The sequence below is a fragment of the Montipora foliosa genome, chromosome 13, assembly GCF_036669935.1.
Source record: "Montipora foliosa isolate CH-2021 chromosome 13, ASM3666993v2, whole genome shotgun sequence".
Lineage (NCBI taxonomy): Eukaryota > Metazoa > Cnidaria > Anthozoa > Scleractinia > Acroporidae > Montipora > Montipora foliosa.
This window is the reverse complement of record NC_090881.1, coordinates 17,997,029-18,016,385: the sequence shown is the minus strand read 5'-3', so window position 1 is coordinate 18,016,385 and position 19,357 is coordinate 17,997,029. Positions and strand designations below refer to the sequence as shown.

Sequence of the window (19,357 nt, the reverse complement as noted above, 5' to 3'; positions counted from 1 at the left end):
TTTCCTTGATGGCCATTTGCAGAATCGACTTGTTGCCATTCAGCTTTGGATTGATGCATTCATATTTGGAGGATTTTATTTTAAATACTGATAATTGAAGTTTGGTCACACGGATACCTCCATATGTACCATCACCACCTATCAAGTTGAATCACATGACGATATCGGACTCGCTGACCATTGCAACTGTTGTCTATGAACCTACATAAACGACCTACAACCTCGGACTAATTGTGGAAACTCTTTCCAATACCTCGCCCTCCCACAATGTTGTTTTAATTTTTCGAAGCCCTGAATTGGCTCTCAAGAATTTTTTTAAAACTTTGCCGATAGTTCTTTCTTAGATTGATAATTACCATTCTACAATTAAAAATGGGGGTCACCGAGTTCATTTTCGAGATATAATTAAGACGAAATATAGGGTGTCTTTGGAGAGCTTTTATGTCGACATGGTAACCCTTCTAATAAAAGAAAGTCCTGAAAAGTTAATGACGTCATTGTCACATGATCTGAGCATTCGTTGATCTTTCCCGCCAAAACTCCGGGGCTCTGGAATTTGACTGTGGGTGGTCGCAGTTTGAGGCCTTGTGAAGTGTGACAAATATTGCGTGCATTTAGAATACTTTCACGCTTTGTGAGTTTAACAACCCTTATACGCTCAGAAAGGACCAAATCAACGATTTAACGGAGGGAAACGAGTATCTTCAAGCGCAAACCTTGCACATCCTGTTAAACTCCAGCTCGGCGACCTTTGTCAGAGGTTTAATCCGATAGCGATTGATGAGACAAGTTTTGCCACTGGTAAGAGAGTTCTTCAGTGAAAATTTTCTTTGATTCGCTGCTCATTTCAATATTTAACATTTTAAGACGTTATTTGGTTCTATAATTAACGATCGAGCAACAATTAACTAGCGTTGTTCAATGTTGAATGAAGTAAATAACATATGTATCGCACAGCTGACGTGTGCATTTTTCCAATCGAAGTGTGCACGACAGTGTGCAGTTATTGTTCGCTCATGGACCTTGATCTTTCTTTTGTGTGTTTTTTAATATTCGCTTTGGCGTTGCGGCCAACAACTTGTCCGGCCGGATATGTGTTTGTTTGATATTCGCACATTCTATTGACCGACTTCAGGATAACCCAGCCACCATCGGTCACCCCAAAACGCAGACTGCAGACCAGATGTTCGAAGGCCGATTAACTTAATCCAGGATTAGTGCAAACTTTTGTTTCATGTTTTCAACTTTTTGATGACAGTTTCTTTTGCTTATTTTTGCTTTTCAAGATTGACTTCTTCTAATGTAGAACTTTGAACTTTTTAACTCCTTGGTTAATTTTTAATCGGGGATTAGCGTTAATCGGCTTTTGAACAACTGGGCCCAGGGGTAAAACATGGCGTTACCCTCACAATTATTGAGAGCTAACCGCAAACAGGCTAACCTGAATGTTATTTAGGCCTAATTAGGCTAACCGAATGTTATTTAGGCCTAATTCAGGCTAACCGGATTTTCACTTTACGGACGGTCTGCACTGACTGCAGTCTGCATTTTGTAGTGTCCTGCCAGCATTGTCAGCGCACATTCGCCCAAAAACCATTGCGGGCATTTGTTTTTGTCAAATGAAGGCTTGTCAAAATGCAAGAGGGCACAGTAGTGAATCCTGCATTCTGATTGGTTCTTCGCAGGGTTCGGATTTCCTTTAACCTATGTCCCTTATGGCCCTACCAGCACTTTCATTGTAAAACTATTGAGAAAATCCCCATATTTCCTATCTCGGCCAACGCTCTGAGAATTTTGTCCTTTACCCTCAATTTCCATTTTTGTGACACCAAATTTGTTTACATACAAAAGTTAGTTTCAAAACAGATTCTCATTGGACAGGAGGCTTGGAAACAAATTCAAATAAAAACATTTTCTCTTTGAAATTATCAGTTTGTAAGTTGCTTACTGCATTGGCTATCAAGTGTGCAGTGAGTCAACAATATTACAGAAGTTATTTCAGAGAGGAAGAGAGAGAGAGGGAGGGAAAAAAAGTTATGCACCAGCTAAGGGTTGGCCTGTATGGAGAAAAACTCTGACCTCAGTCTTGAAAAAGCTCCCCTTGGCTTGCAGCCTTGGGCAGCATTTTCAAGATCTTGGTCACAGTGTTTCACTGTACAGACCTCCCAGCTAACCACCTTAAAAAATATTTGCGAGTTGATGTTTCGAGGGTTAGCCCTTTCTGAGAGCAAACTGATGAAGTGCTAATACTTGAAAGATCAGTTCACAAAAATTTTTTATGGTGATTAATAATTGTGACCTCTCACGGGAAAACGTACACTAACACTTTTCTACTGAACGGCTTAAAGCGTTGGGTCCCTGTTGGGTCCTGGTTGGAAGAGTTGGAAAACCTGTTAGAGGTGTTGAGAAAAAGCTGTTGAGAAAATTCACACAAGCCATTCTAGGTGTTGAGAGTAAACAATCATTCATACTTTTGTCAAGTACCGGTAACTAACTGTTTGTCTTTACAATTGTAAATACAATTTGATACTGTCGAAGTCACTTTTTGTTGACTGATAGAGTTATGTTTGACAAGACAAATAATCAATGATAACGTGACATGTCATTTTCCAGCGGTGCCATCGATCTGTTTGCAGTGATGAAACACCACATTTATTTGCTACTCCACAGAGACGAATTAGTGGATTTCTTTGCTCCTTCCATCCCAAATCATAAAAGTAGTTATTATGTTAACTGAAACAAAGTCAACAAAGTCATCTTCTTTTCGTTCTAAGTCAAATTCGCAGTAACCAAAGTGCTAACCACATAATTTTGTATGATTATTCAGAAATTTGCATGCGCTTTAAGTCTGCGGAACAAAAGCTTAAAAGGTAGACTCAAAAAGCATCATTTGAGAAACACCAAAACTGTGGCCAAAGGTTCTAAAATTGCTAATCACGCCTGGTCCAACAACCATGCTGTTGATTTTGAAAACGCGTCAATTATTGACAAAGGCACTTTTAGAACCACAAAAACATTAGAAGCGTGGCATACCAGAGTGACACCTAACGCAGACAACAATTCTTGCCTGTTACCTGTGCAATACAACATTCTTTTTAACAAACATTCATAACCATTTACATTTTTATTATTTCACAATTCATGCTTTTTATTCAAAATTTGTCATCGCTTTCTTATCATTCATTTTACCCGTCGAATACTGCAGTTCGGGCATTCAAAAGCTCATAGTTTTTAATCATTTTAGCCAGAGATAGTTTTTTAAATTTCAACAAGTAATAATTGTGAATGTGGAGTCTGTTGACACAGACATTTTAATCGGCAACTAAAGGAAAGAAATCCTATTTTCCATGAAACAATTTGTACTAAAAAAAGTAAAGTGAACACTGATTTGAGCCTTGGTACACAACATTGTCGAGATCGCAGGGTAAACTCGTCCTTTGTTTGATGTTAATTTTGTTGTGAAGAATTTTAAATGATGCATTCTCCTCAGGAGTTGAAAGCGTCGGGAAATCCATTGGTTTGATAGGCTTTGTATTCCACGTTGAAAGCACAAAAAAGACGTTGGAAAGCATGAGGCGTTGGAAAAATTGACAACCCATTGTGAATTTTTTGATGGTGTTGGAAAAGGGAAAAAAAAAAGGAAAGGAACTTTATTTAAGTGTCTCGTCGTTCTAGCGCTGAAGCACTAATTGGGGACACTGTAAACTGAATTTAACAATTAACACAAATCAAATGTTGGTTGAAGAAAGCATTGAAAGTGTCGGAAAAGCGGTTGGTGACCCGATGGTAACCTGTGGGTAAAGCATCGGTAAAGTGTTGGAAAAGTGTTGGAATTTACTTGCCAACGGAAAAGCGTTAGTGTATGTTTTCCTGTGAAAAGTCACAATTGACTAATTTACCATACTGTGCAAAAGTAAGTTGACAGTCTTGACTCGATCCTTGGAAGAATCTTGGATTGAGAATTGAGTCGAGGATCGAGACTCGATTCACTCAAAATCAAATTTGATCCTCTATACTCGATTTTTGCAAAACCACTGAAGTGAAACCTTGTCAATTATTCATACTCATTTCAACTTTCGCGAAAACGTTACTACTCGATTAAATAACAGGAACTGTTTAATGAGAAAACGAGGTAGTCACTATCATTCCTGTGAGTCCTCCATTCAAAAACTGCAAATTATCTTATGTTGTGGATTAAAATGTAAAGGCAAAGCAGAGAGCTTTACCGCGCGATAAGTTTTATTGTGAATCGAATGTGAATTTCCAGTGTACAATCTATGTTTGTACAGATTAAAATTGTTGCCTGGTGAGTTATCCACCGGATAAAGTTATGTAGTTTTGGAACAACTGGGGCTGGAAGTTTAACACCCTAGTTGGTCTGTGTCTTCAAAGGCAATGATGAAACCAAAGTGAAAGTTCCCTGCAAGGGATTTTGATTGAGTTTGTGTGCATAATTATATTATTCTTTCCTAATGTTGTTATAATGTCATGTTCAAACTGGTGCTGCACCTGTAACCTGTGATCACGGTTTTTTTGCTCTTGAGAGGGCAGAGAAAGAACATCGGATACAATTTTTTAACAAGTTGTCTGCCTGCAGTCCAAAATCTGGACTTACTGTAACTCAGATTTGGAAAAAAAAATGAAAGAGATTTTGATCCCTGCTGTTATTGGTTAGAGAATTGCTAATCATACTTCCCGTGAAATTATTCAACATTTTACCTTGAACCCATTGACTCCTGTCTGCTACTTGACTCAGAGAAGTTTTTTATTGATTGCCCTAGTTGTTTCCTCCTGGATTGTTCCTTGTGTGAGGAATCTCTACAGTGCAAACTACTTTGGTAACTTAGTAGCATAACAACAATAACAACAACATTTATTTGTACCCATATTTTTGCATTGTTTTCCTTTTATAATAGATAGCTTATTAAAATACAGGGTTTTCAATAGTTTTTTAAAATAGAGGACACATTTCTGAAAGCACCGGCAGGGGTTTCAATAAGCACCGACCGCCAACGAAAAGTGTTTGGCTACTTTTTCCCCTAGATTGAATTAATTGAAGGATTCCTCGAAACCTAACGTAAACTTAATTTTTGATGTAATTGACTACAGGTACTTTTTTTAAACCTCAATTTCGAAACAATTATCAGATTTGAAACTGCCATCTTCAAGCTAACTTTTTCTGCACTTTTACGTAGACCAACCGTTGCATTTTTTGCATAATTCAATTATGTTTAGTTACGTCGGCAAACATATCAAGACGTTTTATGCAAAACAGGTTGTTATTGAGGAATCTTTGTATCAAGACTTCCTGTTTTCCACTAAAACAGTGAAGTTTTCGTTCATCAGAACTGATTTCTCATGTTGACCGAACAGAATTATTGCAGTTTGTTTAGACAAGTGGAAATGTTTCAGTTCACACTTGAAAAAATGCACAAAAACGTTTGTCATTTACTGTAGCTTGAAATTGGTAGTGATGATGACATGAAGTTGTTGAAATGTCATGTAACGTTTAAGTCGTTAATTTTCCTTTTGAAGTGGTTTTCCAAATCCTCCTTCGCTGGAAAGTATCAAAAGAATGCACTTAATTGCACCCTCATGCAGTGTCACTGTTGATAAGAAATCTTCCTTTATCTTTTGAACTCAATTTGGTGCCCAGAACACTGGAAATCGCATTTCAGGGCTTCCAGATTTCACAATTTTCTGGGGGAGCACACTCAGAAATGCTGTTTCCAGTGTTTCTAGTGCCCAAGAATCAGGTTCCCAGGCAAGGCTGGAGTTCACTCAAATTATTTTTAAAAGTAAGTAAAAAAAATTATAATAATGAAAAATAAAACAAGCCCCTCAAATATTGGCGTCAGAGTACCAGACAATGTGGAAATGACTGGACGAAACATTCGGCCTCTGGCCTCACTAACGAAAACCCTGACAATACAGGAGCAATGGGCCACTGAAATGACTAGAAAGCGAAAAGTGTCAGTGCTAAATAAATAAAAGTGTTCTTTAACTGTTTTAATTTAATGACAATAAAATATTGATTTAACAAATTTTTAGTTTGTCTCTTGTAGGAGGGAAACGTATAGACTGGCTTAGCCTGGATGATAAACATGGAGTTAATAAGCCAAAGAGATGTTGTTGACAAGGATCTTGTGAATCAGTATGGGGCTGTGGCTTATGATTATGAGAGCTTGCCAAAGGTTGTCGCTGTACACACGTGTACATGGACAGGCAATATGTCAGCTTTAAGCAAGAAAGAAAGAGAAGCTACAAGCCTTGCTCTTCTAGAACAGTTTCCCCGAAATGGGAGTTTCTCCATGCGGATTGGAATCAGAAGCATAGGTAGCGCAAAACATAAAGACATTTTAAAAAGGTGCATCAGTTCTGGAGATCATAGCTGTTACGTCAATAGTGCAAAGGTAGGCCAAGAATTAACCAGGATCCTTTGTCCGAGATCATCAGATGAAGAAATAATGTGATGCCATTTTCCTTCCAAGCTTGAATTTCTTTTTTCAAAATTTCTTTTCAGAGAGGTCTGGACTGTGTGGACCATGAGCTAAAAAATGGTAATTATTGCAAGATTTCAGAAACTGCTGAACCAGAAATGCTTAAAGCAGATGACAAGTGCTCACCCTGTGATGGTGTCAAGTCATTAGGAAACAGCATATCCACAAATAGAAACAGGGAAAAATTTGCCAATTCCAGTGTTGTTGAAGTGACAATTGGAAATAAGCCTCAGAATTATCCATCCATAAACAGCAAATCAGAGCTGTGCCATGAAGTAAACACTCCTGTTTCTGCTAGAGAGACTGAAGATTCTCAAGCACAATCTATTCAATGTAGCGTAGAGTTGCCTCAGGATCGAACTCCAGACTTAATTTTCCGCAATTTGTCTGATGAACATTCTGCATGTGATACACAGTCACCAAACGCACTAGAGTTAAGGCCTCGGAAACGACCTCGTAAATCAACCCCTAGGAAGCTTGATCAAGAGTGGCAAAATGCTTGCCTTAGTGGAAACATTGATAAGAGTGACACAATAGTAAGTGCTGATGTCGCACCCTCCATAGAACCAGTACCAAAAGACACTACAATGCCTTTGCAGTCATCCATTGAAGGGTTACATCAAAGTTTTCCTGATACAGAATCTTGTGCGGGTACCAAAGTACGTTTTCAGAGGATTGCAGGTAATTTTGTGATTGACCCACCTGTCTGTTATTTGTTGATTATATCCCTTGGTACATTGCAAATTTTTATAATACCATAGAGGTACTTACCGTAAAAACCCGCAGATAAGCTGCACCCTGAATTTAGCTGCTCAAATTTTGGAAAAAAAGGTTTTTTTTGAAAGAAATCCAAAGTCAAGTCTTGAGAAGTCTTCTTCATCATCCACTATTCATGAAACGTAAACTCACTATTAACATTGAAACAGAAAATACTTCAAAGTCTTACCTACAATTTTAGCACTTTAACATAATGAACACTGTTTCTTCCAACTTTGACGTAAGACTGATCTTTTTCTGGTACATGTATTTGTTGACAGGAATTCAACACAGTTTTTCCACAGAGTTTTTGCATTACAACAAGAACATGAACGGAACATTCGAATCTTAGTAGCCAGGCATTATAAATCGGACACAAAAATGGAAAACTGGACACCAGAAGCAGCATAATGTTTTAAGAGTTTACACAAAGCGATAAGCTGCATGAAACATTGCCCAGTGTAACAGGGTATGGTCAACTGGAGTTCATCCGAAGTTTCTGGTCTTGAAATCTCTTTAATTTGACCTTCAGGCACAGAAATCATTTGTTCATTTTTTCTCTCTTGGAATCAAAGAAGAGAATGGCAATTTGCACATGGCACTGGTTTCACCAAGTAAAAGGGAAGAAAGTCTGGATAGCTGTGACCTGGCTTATGCCAATGAAGACTGCTTAAAAGCACTTGAAAAGCTATTTAAGAAAATAAAAACTTAAGCGAATGTTGGAAGAAATTCGCAGCAACACACCTAAGTTTCTTTAAGTGTGAAAATTCGCTTCCCCAGCTGACGTCACACACCAGCTTCTGACCCAATCTCCAGCAAACTCGGCGGTGAACCGGCGCATATTTTCAGAATTTTGACAGTTACAGAAAATTGAGGAAATAACATTATAACTTTGCTTTTTTTCACCAACGTGATCAAGAACAAAACGATATTTGGACGGCTAATTAAAACAAAATTAAGTGAAGCTATGATCCTTGCAGTTATGAATGCAATTTTTGCAATTGCGCAAAGAAGCCTGAAAAATTCAGGACTTTAACTGGTGTGAACCCGTGACCTCGCGACACCAGTGCGGTGCTCTAACCAACTGATCTATGAAGCCACTGACATTGGGAGCTGGTCATTTGTAGGTTCTAATGTTCCCGTAAGGAATGAATCAACGATGAAATGATATATGAAATGGATCATATATGAACAGATCACATATGAACTGCGGATACCCGTTGAAGTCCTGAATTTTTCAGGCTTCTTTACGCAATTGCAAAAATTGCGTTCATAACTGCGAGGATCATAGCTTCACTTGATTTTATATCCGCTGTTCGTATATGATCCATTTCACATTTCATTTCATTCTTGAAAAAAAAAATTAGGGGTTAGGTGGACTTTTAGTTTAGTATCGCGATCTTCTTATAGTTTTGCCTTTGCGCGAGCTGTCAATATTTCGTGGTATTGCGGTCTCACTTTTGCGGCCTGTGATTGGTTCTAATGTTGAAATTGACGTTGTTGCACTGAATTGGGTTGCTGATGTACGCAAACAAATACGTTTCGCAGGTAGAAAGAATTGAAATTTCGATCAGGCGCGGGTTGATTAGTTTACAGTTTTATTTATCCTTATAAATAATTGATTTGATACAAAACTAATTGCGATTTTGAGACAGCAATACCACATTATATTGACGGAGTAGTGAGAAAATATATTCCGTATTGGGTTCCGTCGCTTCGCTACTCCGCCCAATACGGAATATATTTTCTCCCAACTACAGGGCTCGAAATTGCGACCAATACAGTCGCATTGGCGACTAAATTTTTCCCTTTGCGACTAAAATATCTGGAGAAGTCGCAAATTTGCGACTTGTTGTCACCTTCGCTCTTTCGAAACCAAAGGGTTAGCAGTTGCCACTTTGCTGCTACTTTGCTAAAATAAATAAATAAATGAGAAAATTGTTTTGCTTCTGACTGTGAATTTTCTCTGAAGATAGCGTAATTGTAGAGTAATTTAGCTGCGATGTTACGTGCACAGCTCCATTCCTTCGATCATTCACCATTTTCAGCGGTTTCTTTACACACAAACATTGCGGGGTCATATTTTTTTCTAAACCGCTGACAACACAATGCAGCGCGGCGATTTTGCGACTAAAATTTGCGAGATTGCGACTAAATTTTCGTATCTTATCGCAAAATGCGACTGGAATTTTTCGTTAATTTCAAGCCCTGAACTAGCCGTCAATATAATGTGGTATTGCCGTCTCAAAATCACAATTTGTTTTAAAAAAAACTGAAATTATATTTTACCTTGGGTTGATCCTATTGGTTTAAATGTTGTGATTCTAGGTGTATGGTCAGTGTCTCTATTGAATAAAGCCAGCACCCAAACAAGTAATAAACTCCAAGGAATGTTGAACTTGACAACAAGTGAGCCTTCACGGAGCTCAGATAACACAGACGTATTGAACAAGTGGGATGGAGCTTCTTTGAACAGAGAAAACATCAGTGTTTCTTCTGATCCTTTAACATCCCTGCTTCCTCCATGGCATGATTCGTACTCTTCAATCGACAATCCCTGCAATTCATCGACTTCAGTTCGAGATGCACGCATCAAAGAGCTACTTACTAGACAGGAAAAGCTGCTGAAAGAAATGCGAGAGAAAAAGAATGGCAACTAAAATAGCACTGTTTAAATTTTATCTTGGCCTCCAACTTCATTGTTTTGGGAGGCTAAAGGATTGCTGATACATCTTTTATAAAGAAGACACGAGAAACGGAAGTGGAGAGTAAATCTTATACGGCCTCCAGGAAGACGAAACAAATGGTATTTGAAGTGTTATGTTTTAATTGTTTTCTTGTGGCCTGAGGATAACATTGTATTGTTGCAGTTAACGTTGTTGTATGTGGCCAAAGATGTGCAGGGTACAGCTATATTACTGCATAAAGCATATCATTTTTTAAAACATAAGAAGTCAGTCGACTTTGTAACATACATGTGAGAATTCCTGGTCAACCCAGGTTACGTGGTGTGGCGGCTTCAGGAGGCTAGCTGTCAAAGATGCCAAGTTGGGGAAACCTTCAGTAAGTACGGTAGGTTATTTTCTCTGATTTATTATTCAAAGGAAGAAGCGGTTTTGCAATGTTTTAAATTTGGCCACCTCACTTTTCCTTGCATCTTCAACCAATTTTCTGAGGACTGATTTTCCAACTGATTTCTGGAATTCACACGGCCAAGAAGTAGTTACTCTTGAAAGCACACGGTATCTTTAACTAGCCATCTGACGCTCTCACATCATGTAGTTATTGTGTTGATACCTTCCAATTCCACATTATGTATTGTTTTAAGAAATTTTTAATCAGTCAGAGGAAATTTTTTCATGAAAGCTGACTGCTTTTGCAAGTAAAAGGATTTCTTCAGTAGTATTGTTTTTTATACTACCTAGGATCTTGCTTCAAGATGTTGCTAATAAAAGACAGCATGCATTTTAAATTTATGAGGGGAGTTTTCTTTCAGTTAGTAGACAACAACATTGTTTATAAAATCTTTCAAGTTTCAGTTGCTTTTAGTATTGGATTCACTGGTAGTCTTTCATCGTGTGTCTTTAAAAACACCAACCGCGAATCGGGGTGAGCGTGACACTGATCTTTTTTGCGCCAAAATGGACCATAATGATCAACAACAGATGCTTCTTTTGCTTATTTTTGTTTTTCAAGATTGACGGCTTTTAATGTAAAGTTTTGCGAATATCAGTGTTGAATATCAGCATTTGGGAGTAGACAAATAAACTCCTTGGGTTATTTTTAATCGGGGATTAGCGTTAATCAGCTTTTAAACAACTGGGCCCAGATCAGATGCCAGACTCTGCAACATTGTAAGACTAAGAGCAATAACCAAGGTGTGCAAGGTGATCATCAACAGACACTTGCTCTTTGCTGATGATGCTGCAGTCACCTAGCTCACACACTGAACAAAATCTTCAGTGTCTCATGGACAGATTCTCCCTAGACTTTGAAGACTTCGGTCTTGCAATCAGCTTGAAGAAGACCAATGTGGTTGTCCCTTGATGCCGAAATCAACAAATACGTCAACAACCCTGCGACGACTGACCACTTGTGTCTGGGAGAATCCAAAGCTGCCTGCTTTGTTAGCACCTTCTTGTATGGGAGTGAAACTTGGACAACCTCTGCTAAGCAAGAGTGGAAGCTGAACAGTTTCTACATGCAGTACCTTTGCCTCATCCTTGGCATAAGCTGGAGCGAGAAGGTACCTAACGCCCAGGTCCTTGTGAGTGTTGGCCTCCCCACCATGTACACGCTGCTCAGTCAATTTCAGCCTGCACTTACTCGGGCATGTGCACTGAATGGAAGATAGCCAGATTCCCAACTACATTTTCAATGGTGAACTGCCCTCTAGCAAAATACCCCAAGGTTGCCCCCAGTGGTTGTACAAAGACATCTGCAAGCGTGATATGGAATCCTTAGACATCAGCACAGAGAGGTGGCAAGATTTGGCAGCCAACCACAGCAGGTGGCACTGCTTGGTCACGAAACAGCTAAAGAAAGGAGAGAAGATCCCAAACCCGGCAGTAGAGAAGAGAGCCAGACCAAAGGTATGCGCACGCAGAAACCACCCCCCATCCCTCCCCCCCCCTTCCCCCCCATTCCCATGACCAGCCACATCTGCTTTGTGTGGCAGGGACTGCCCCTCCCACATCGGTCTCACCAACCATTGACAATGTTGCTTCAGTCACAGCACTGCCAGTATTGGTGGTTGTAGCCTACTGTGGTGCCATGTATGGTTATTGGGCACTGTGTATGATTATGTAGGGCTGTGTGATGTGGAATATGGTTATATAGGGCTGGGGCACTATGTATGGTTATGTAGGACTGTGTGGCCCCGTGTATGGTTATGTAGGGATAAGTATGATTTTGTAGGGTCTTATAAGGCACTATGTAAGGTTACGTGGAGTGCATATGTATGATTTTTGGTGTAATATAATGGCTCAGAGCCATTCCTGCAATTAATGACTGAGTTGGCTGCTTTAGGTAAAGAAAATATATTCTAATATGCTGTTATTTTTGCAATTCCTGTCATTAAATTTAGCTTTTTCCATGAGTGTGAAAGTTTTGAGGAATTTGAGATTAACACGTATTGAGAGAGGATCAGTAGGAATTTAAAAAAAATTGGTATTTATTTGTTCCAGATAATCACTTAGGTTCCAGTTTTCTCTAAATTGCCAGTATAACAGCTTTGAAGGGTACTAATATTTTCTCTCTGTCAACTGTTTTGCGTTCTGACATTTCCGTGACCAGTTCCAGGTCAAATACAGTACAAAAGTCACTGTAAACGGAAATGATGCAACCAAATGTTTCAGGAAACCACTTGAAGTAATATGAATTTTGTTTCCAAATGTTTAAAGAATGTTGCTATTGACTGGTTCATCCTGCATTTAACTTTCCCTGCTGGTGGTTATCACAGTTATGTATGATCACGGACCGGTGCAATAGATATGTCATCATTATTACTATAGGTAATCACATGATTTTGAGTGCAATTTGGAATAAATAAGCTCAAGTAATTTTTTTCAAAGATGACCAGAATTGCACTGGCCCATAGGGCGAGTGCAATTTGTAGTCTTTGAAAAAAATTAGAAGTGCTTATTTATTCCGCATTGCACGAGAAAAATCATGTGATTACCCATTGACTCCCGGGGGTTGCCCATTGACGAGTAAAATCATCTGACGTTAGACAGAGTAAAATACTGAGTTTGGCCGGTTTAGGCCATTTTGGACATCAAAGGGTTAATAATATACATGAAAGAAATTGAGATGGTTAAGCAGAAGAAACACATGCATATCATGGAATCAGGGTTCAATTGAACCATCCAGGGCATGCTCTTGATTTGAAAACAAAATATTTGATTGATTCTGACCAAACTCTATTGTTTATTAGCTAATCATGATCCGATATGTAATTTGCACTGGTATTACACTTTTTGCACTGTGTTACACTTGAACTGCACTGCTCTCAGCCAATCACAATCAAGTAATTTTTTCAAGTATACATGTATTATTATGTAACTTACATTGCAACATTGTGATCTTTTTCTCAAGAGATATCCTGAAGGAAATGCAGAGAAACTGCAGAATTAGGTCTGCACAGGGCCACCACATACAAATTAGACAAGCTTTTGACAAACAAAGCCAAAATCATAACAAATAAGTGACTTTGTAGTTTAAGCAGGTACAAAAGTCTGGCCAGAAGAACTTGGATTGCTCACTTCAGATTGACATAAAAAGAAATGAGCCGTAATCTTTAAGCAATACCTCGGTGATATTGGGGAAAACGGTGAATAGTTTTGGTTTGCAAAACCAGTTTTTGCTCTGTCTGAGTTGATCTGGTCCAACTTTTGTAACTGCCCCTGTAGTTTAGCTGCAAATGGTTCTATACAATTTAATATCCTGCTGACTTAGCCCACCTGGGCTTTCACTTTGGTAAAAAAAAATTGGGGTATCCAAAAATGGGAAAGTTGGTCACATTTCTGTGCTAGTAGCTGAGTATTTCCACTGCTATACCCCAGCAAAATAGCAGGCTGGTGTCTGAAGCTCAAGTCATTGGATCTTCCAAAACCTTTACATTTTCTTATGAGTGCATGAGCAGCATGAATGTTTGATCCTCTACCAATAGATACAACTAAATAAGAATTATTCCATGAGCCCAAGTTGGATATGAAGTGATAAAATAACCAGCGAGCGGGTAGCGCGAGTTGGTTATAATCACTTCATATTCAACAAGGGCGAATGGAATAGTTGTTTTAGTAAATTCTCAAACCGAGTTTTACCGCCGATTTTTATTTCCACAATTTTACAAAGCGTCCGGAAAGAGCATCTTGGCGCACTATTTTCCATGTGACGTAAAACTTCGACTATTGCCTCATAGTCTGAGTTTTTTAACCAATCAAAAAGCTAGAAATGCAATAGTCGGAGCTGAAAATTTACTAAATTAATATAACTAAATTAATCTTTTTGCTCTGATGAAGGGCTAACGCTTGAAACGTCAGCTTTTAGAATCTCTGTACGGTGGCCAATTTACATTATCAACTCTGTTGATAAAACCAAATTTTTGTATACTACTTCCCCACCGACGCAGCACCACAGTTCTTTAGAAACTTCCCCCTTCATAAATTAATACAATGATCTGTCATTTCATTTTACAGTCATACATGTGATAAATCTAAGCTAGAACTAAGAAGGGAGGATCTAACAAGGGATTTCAAGGAAGTGAGCTTTTTCTAAATGGTAAGGAGTTCACAAATGTTATATTGCAAAATAATACAATTTTCTGTTGCATTTCCAGTTGTACTTTCCTTCCTTTCCAGTCTGTAGTACAACAACTTGTGGATGTTGTTCATTTTCCTTGGACTGACAAATATATATTATTTGCTGGCTGGGAGGTCCATATAGGGAAGAACTACAGCGACCAAGCACCCACCCTAAGCCTGCAAATAACTTACTTATTTTATCCAAGGGGATACAGTAATGAATCCTGCAATCTGATCATTTCTTGGCATATTACCATGCCTGTGGAAAGTCCCGACTACTCCAAGAACCAATCAGATTGCAGGATTCATTACATTGCCCTCTTGGGAAGAAAAAAGCTATGTGTATCATATTATACTTTCCTATCATCCCTGATGAAAAAGTCATTGTCATGGTCTGGTTTCACAGTAGACATTTTCTTTCGTTTTAATTCAGGGTGGTGTTTTGACAAAAGGAAATCTCAGATATCAACTCAAGACAAGCAAGATAAAATAATCTTTGAGATTAGAGGAAGATGGACACTGAGACAGACAGGTTAAAGAATAACTAAATGTGGCTGCATTAACCTTCGGTTAGGCCTAGAAGAGCAGTAAGCAATAGTTAAGGTCAATAATACAGTTGATGCACGGGCTAACATAAGCGTCCACAATGCAAGGTGTATTGTCATACACTTTACAACCACTGAAACTTTAAGACACCATGAAATTTCAGTGTTGTCAAGGGAGTTGTATTAGCTGAGAATTAAGTTAATAACCCATGAGAGGACATCACAAACACCAGAATGGAAACATGGCACAGAAGAACATTAAAGGAAGTGAACATGATTAACCATAATAACTAGTGTCACAGCAACTCTTTTATTCAATATCTACTCCTAACATGGTAATGCCGATTTTCCTTGCTTCACGAATTCCCTTCACAACAATAACTTACTTTCTTCTCCGCGCAGAGACTCAACCGGTCCTATTATAAAGTCATAGCATTACACAAGAAATTAAATTTGGAAAAAAAGTGATCTTTGGTTTAGCCACTTGTCAATATTATTTTGTTTTTCATAAGTTTTCATTTCGCACCAGCTACCATAGCAACAAAAGATTATATCATTTTTGTGGAAATAGATTCTTTTTTGTCACAAAAGTACATAGTCAAACACAGGCACAGGCACACAAGAATACATACAAACACTATGGCACAGGCACACAAGAGTACATGCAAACACAAAGGCACAGGCACACAACAGTACATGCAAACACTATGGCACAGGCACACAAGAGTACATGCAAACGCTATGGCACAGGCACACAAGAGTACATGCAAACTCTAAGGCAGAGGCACACAAGAATACATACAAACACTAAGGCACAGGCACACAACAGTACATGCAAACACTATGGCACAGGCACACAAGAGTACATGCAAACGCTATGGCACAGGCACACAAGAGTACATGCAAACTCTAAGGCAGAGGCACACAAGAATACATACAAACACTAAGGCACAGGCACACAACAGTACATGCAAACACTATGGCACAGGCACACAAGAGTACATGCAAACGCTATGGCACAGGCACACAAGAGTACATGCAAACACTATAGCACAGGCACACAGGAGTACATACAAACACTAAGGCACAGGCACACAAGAATAGATACAAACACCAAGGCACAGGCACACAAGATTACATGCAAACGCTAAGACAAAGGCACACAAGAGTACATACAAACACCAAGGCACAGACACACAAGAGTACATGCAAACACAAAGGCACAGGCACACAACAGTACATGCAAACACTATGGCACAGGCACACAAGAGTACATGCAAACGCTATGGCACAGGCACACAAGAGTACATGCAAACTCTAAGGCAGAGGCACACAAGAATACATACAAACACTAAGGCACAGGCACACAACAGTACATGCAAACACTATGGCACAGGCACACAAGAGTACATGCAAACGCTATGGCACAGGCACACAAGAGTACATGCAAACTCTAAGGCAGAGGCACACAAGAATACATACAAACACTAAGGCACAGGCACACAACAGTACATGCAAACACTATGGCACAGGCACACAAGAGTACATGCAAACGCTATGGCACAGGCACACAAGAGTACATACAAACACTATGGCACAGGCACAGAAGAGTACATACAAACACCAAGGCACAGGCACACAAGAGTACATGCAAACGCTGAGACAAAGGCGCACAAGAATACATACAAACACTATGGCACAGGCACACAAGAGTACATGCAAACACTATGGCACAGGCACACAGGAGTACATACAAACACCAAGGCACAGACACACAAGAGTACATGCAAACACAAAGGCACAGGCACACAACAGTACATGCAAACACTATGGCACAGGCACACAAGAGTACATGCAAACGCTATGGCACAGGCACACAAGAGTACATGCAAACTCTAAGGCAGAGGCACACAAGAATACATACAAACACTAAGGCACAGGCACACAACAGTACATGCAAACACTATGGCACAGGCACACAAGAGTACATGCAAACGCTATGGCACAGGCACACAAGAGTACATACAAACACTATGGCACAGGCACAGAAGAGTACATACAAACACCAAGGCACAGGCACACAAGAGTACATGCAAACGCTGAGACAAAGGCGCACAAGAATACATACAAACACTATGGCACAGGCACACAAGAGTACATGCAAACACTATGGCACAGGCACACAGGAGTACATACAAACACCAAGGCACAGGCACACAAGAGTACATGCAAACGCCAAGACAAAGGCACACAAGAATACATACAAACACTATGGCACAGGGACACAAGAGTACATGCAAACACGAAGGCATTAACGAAAGATTTCCCTCACCTGTGCCTGTGTCTTTGTGTTTGTACATTTGGTGCACATGTGCCCATCCATCTCAATGTTGCATATGTGTTTGCGTTGTTTCTCTGCGTTACAGATTCAAATGCATTCAAAGCAATTTTCCTTTTGCATGCAAGAATCGTGAACACCTTGTACCGTTATTTTTTAAGTGCACGAAACCTAGATGTTTGCCCTCAAAAACACTGCAACGTCTTGTGTAACATCGTCAATTGTCTTTGACCTTCTGAGGAAGCAAAACACTGGCCTAAGTTTGTTTCATTTCCAACCTAGTGGGAAGTGTAAGTCAATTTTATTTTTGACGTTATGAACTGCTTTGTCTTTCTTTCGTTAAATTAGTTTGTGATGTCAAGTAAGGAATGGACCTATGCCTGTCATTCGCTTGCATTTTTCTGCCTTAATAGTTCAGGGCAATTTGATGATTTTGCAAAATCATAGATTTTTGCACATATTTAAACAAGGCGTTTGGTACTTCTTAGGGCAGAGAACATTTCAGGGGTACTGTGAACTTAAAATGAGGCCTACTTTCTTACAACAAATGCCCATGAACTGGCACATCTTTTTTCCCTCATATGATGTAGTAATTTCTCTTACTCAACTTGATTTAAAATAAGCATTTTTCCTTACAACAAATAATGTGCAGGCAACTTATTAGAATTCTAATGTCAAAATTTATCGTAAAATTTTGTTGAAGTAAATCTCCAGTGATAGAAGTTGGTATGGCCTTGGTTGACCTTGACAAATTTTTCCCGCCAAAAAGTCGCCAGAGAAAAATGCGGCGTTTAAATTGCGCATGCGCCAAACGAAATTCTCGCAAATTCGGAAATTTTTCGTGAATAGTGGATTAATAGGCCATTTCCGAGTTCATGCCTGCCTCCTCTTCAAAGCGAGTCTACGTGCAAAGTTTTTGTGATGGTAATTAGTTCTACTTTACACATTAATGAAAACGAATTTTCATAACAAAAACTTCGCACTTAGACTCGCTTTGAAGACAAGGCAGACATGAACTCGGAAATGGCCTATTGCTAGGAACCAGTCGCTAAGCATTGCATACGTCAAGATTTGCGCACGCCTTATCGTGCGGATCAGGAAAAAAATGACGGTCGCGATTTGATCAACCGAACTATCTATAAAATATGTGAAAATGTTATTATTATATAAATATATAATAAAGTTAATTAAGACTTGCAAAGGCTTGTTTAAAGAGAAAGGTTTTCAAAAGACTCTTAAATTTAACAATCGATTGCTCTGAGTTAATACGGAGAAAATTTGGTTTTATACAACGAGCTGGAAAAGGTAAATTAACCCTGCAACGTCTCTTTGTATATTGTAGTATGAAAGTAAACTTTTTTTAGGTTAAGGTTTAAGAAGACATTTCAGAGTAGGAGGAGATAATTTCAGACGAAAATAATATGGTTTCATAGGTCCGCAATTCGTGTGTGTATTGTGATGAGAAAAGTAAAGATGAAAAAAAATAAAGCTGTTTTGATGTTAAATGAATTTGTGTTTTGAATTCTTGTTGAATAGTTTTAAACGGTTCATTCTAATTTCTTAATGGGGTTGAGTTGTGAAAGAAGACAACGCGCTCTTCGAATTCGACGTAGCGTTTGTCTTAGAGGGACACCTCCGCCTAATAAGCGCTGGACCAGCGGAAGGAGAAAATTTTACTCCATCGTTCCCAAGTCTTTTTGTCGCAAAGGGTCGAGCGGTTTTTTGTGGAGTAACGTCCTGGGACCAATATACTTAACATTTCTACGGTGGAACTATTGTGGGATATAGTTGAACGTTCTCAGTGGTGATTGCTGCCAACGTTCGTCTTCTTTTCACCCAGAGAGAAGCCTTTATGTGAAGAATACCTGTGTCAATGAGCATGCTTTCATTGAAGCGCACGATGACAGTATTTAC

The 19,357-nt window shown here is 39.1% G+C and overlaps 1 protein-coding gene across 4 annotated transcripts; it reads left to right on the top strand.

Annotated features, from left to right (window-relative positions):
- The first annotated feature begins 583 nt into the window (after nt 1-583).
- LOC137983371 (uncharacterized) lies at nt 584-18,922 on the top strand. 4 transcript variants are annotated; one of them, XM_068830586.1, is made up of 7 exons: nt 584-801; nt 6,052-6,413; nt 6,524-7,181; nt 9,585-10,328; nt 11,245-11,848; nt 14,456-14,537; nt 14,994-18,922. In XM_068830586.1, exons 2-4 carry the CDS (start codon nt 6,096-6,098, stop codon nt 9,914-9,916), a joined length of 1,308 nt encoding a protein of 435 aa, XP_068686687.1. In that variant the 5' UTR covers nt 584-801; nt 6,052-6,095; the 3' UTR covers nt 9,917-10,328; nt 11,245-11,848; nt 14,456-14,537; nt 14,994-18,922. The 4 variants fall into 4 exon arrangements, with proteins under 4 accessions (XP_068686687.1, XP_068686686.1, XP_068686688.1 ...); XM_068830585.1 differs by having other exon boundaries at nt 6,066-6,413; nt 9,585-11,848; XM_068830587.1 differs by lacking the exon at nt 11,245-11,848.
- The last annotated feature ends 435 nt before the right edge of the window (nt 18,923-19,357 follow it).

Coding starts and splice junctions, on each gene's coding strand:
- LOC137983371 (XM_068830585.1), top strand. CDS start 6,096: ATGATAAACATGGAGTTAATAAGCCAAAGAGATGTTGTTGACAAGGAT. Junction 6,414..6,523: donor GTTACGTCAATAGTGCAAAG/GTAGGCCAAGAA, acceptor ATTTCTTTTCAG/AGAGGTCTGGACTGTGTGGA. Junction 7,182..9,584: donor ACGTTTTCAGAGGATTGCAG/GTAATTTTGTGA, acceptor TTGTGATTCTAG/GTGTATGGTCAGTGTCTCTA.